Below are 725 nucleotides of genomic sequence, written 5' to 3'. Positions count from 1 at the left end.
ACACACACACACACACACTCGTACACATCTTCTCATTGACAAGGCAACAAAACTACATCAGCAATCCACCATCTGTGCCACAGATAGCGGTTTCTCGGACATGCACACGGAGTGACGGTGATCCTAGTTTGGAGGAAGAGTTTCAGTCCGACGCCGTTCCTCGACGCACATCCCACTGGAAGGTTTTGTGGGGCCGGAGGAGGGTGTCCAGCGGTGTAGGTGTATGCGGCTTTGTGTATCTGTAGGCAAGCGTGTGTAGGTGTTTGTTTGTTTGTTTGTGTATGCATGTGAGTTAAAAAGCCAGCTAGGGTCCCCCTGCACTAAGAGAGTGCTGTAGTTCTGAATGGTGGCGGCACAGCTACAGGCCCTGCCCTCCCACATCTGAAGACTGGTCGCTTCCGCTGGAGCCGCTCTGAGCTCGCTTTATGTACAAATTCAACAGTTTCAGCTGGGAAGAGAGAGAGAGAGACAGAGAGAGAGAATGCACATGTTACAGATGTTTTTGAAATATAAAGCCGATAGAAAAAGGGAAAGGGGTTGGGTTTTGAGAGAGGAAACGGCTCACCTTGCTGCCAGACAGCTGGCTGAGGTGAGGTTTCAAATCCTCTCCGATGACAGCATAGATGGCCACAAGGCAAAATACGCACGCCTTTCGTACACTGCTCTCAGAGTTATCATAACCCTGCAAGGAAGAGCAAAAGATCATCAAGCAGGGGCCGTCATAG

At 50.3% G+C, this 725-nt stretch overlaps 1 protein-coding gene across 1 annotated transcript in view; it reads right to left on the bottom strand.

The window, feature by feature from the left end:
- Positions 1-6: 6 nt before the first annotated feature.
- Positions 7-725, bottom strand: part of LOC122351618 (CLIP-associating protein 1-like) — a 42,377-nt gene continuing 41,658 nt past the window's right edge. Inside the window, 2 exon segments of the mRNA XM_043248827.1 lie at positions 7-448; positions 566-720. Of these exon segments, the coding sequence (XP_043104762.1) occupies positions 359-448; positions 566-720 (245 nt within the window). The 3' untranslated portion in view covers positions 7-358.

This window comes from Puntigrus tetrazona, chromosome 9 (assembly GCF_018831695.1).
Source record: "Puntigrus tetrazona isolate hp1 chromosome 9, ASM1883169v1, whole genome shotgun sequence".
In the NCBI taxonomy this organism is placed as follows: Eukaryota; Metazoa; Chordata; class Actinopteri; order Cypriniformes; family Cyprinidae; genus Puntigrus; species Puntigrus tetrazona.
This window is presented reverse-complemented; position numbering and strand designations above follow the sequence as displayed.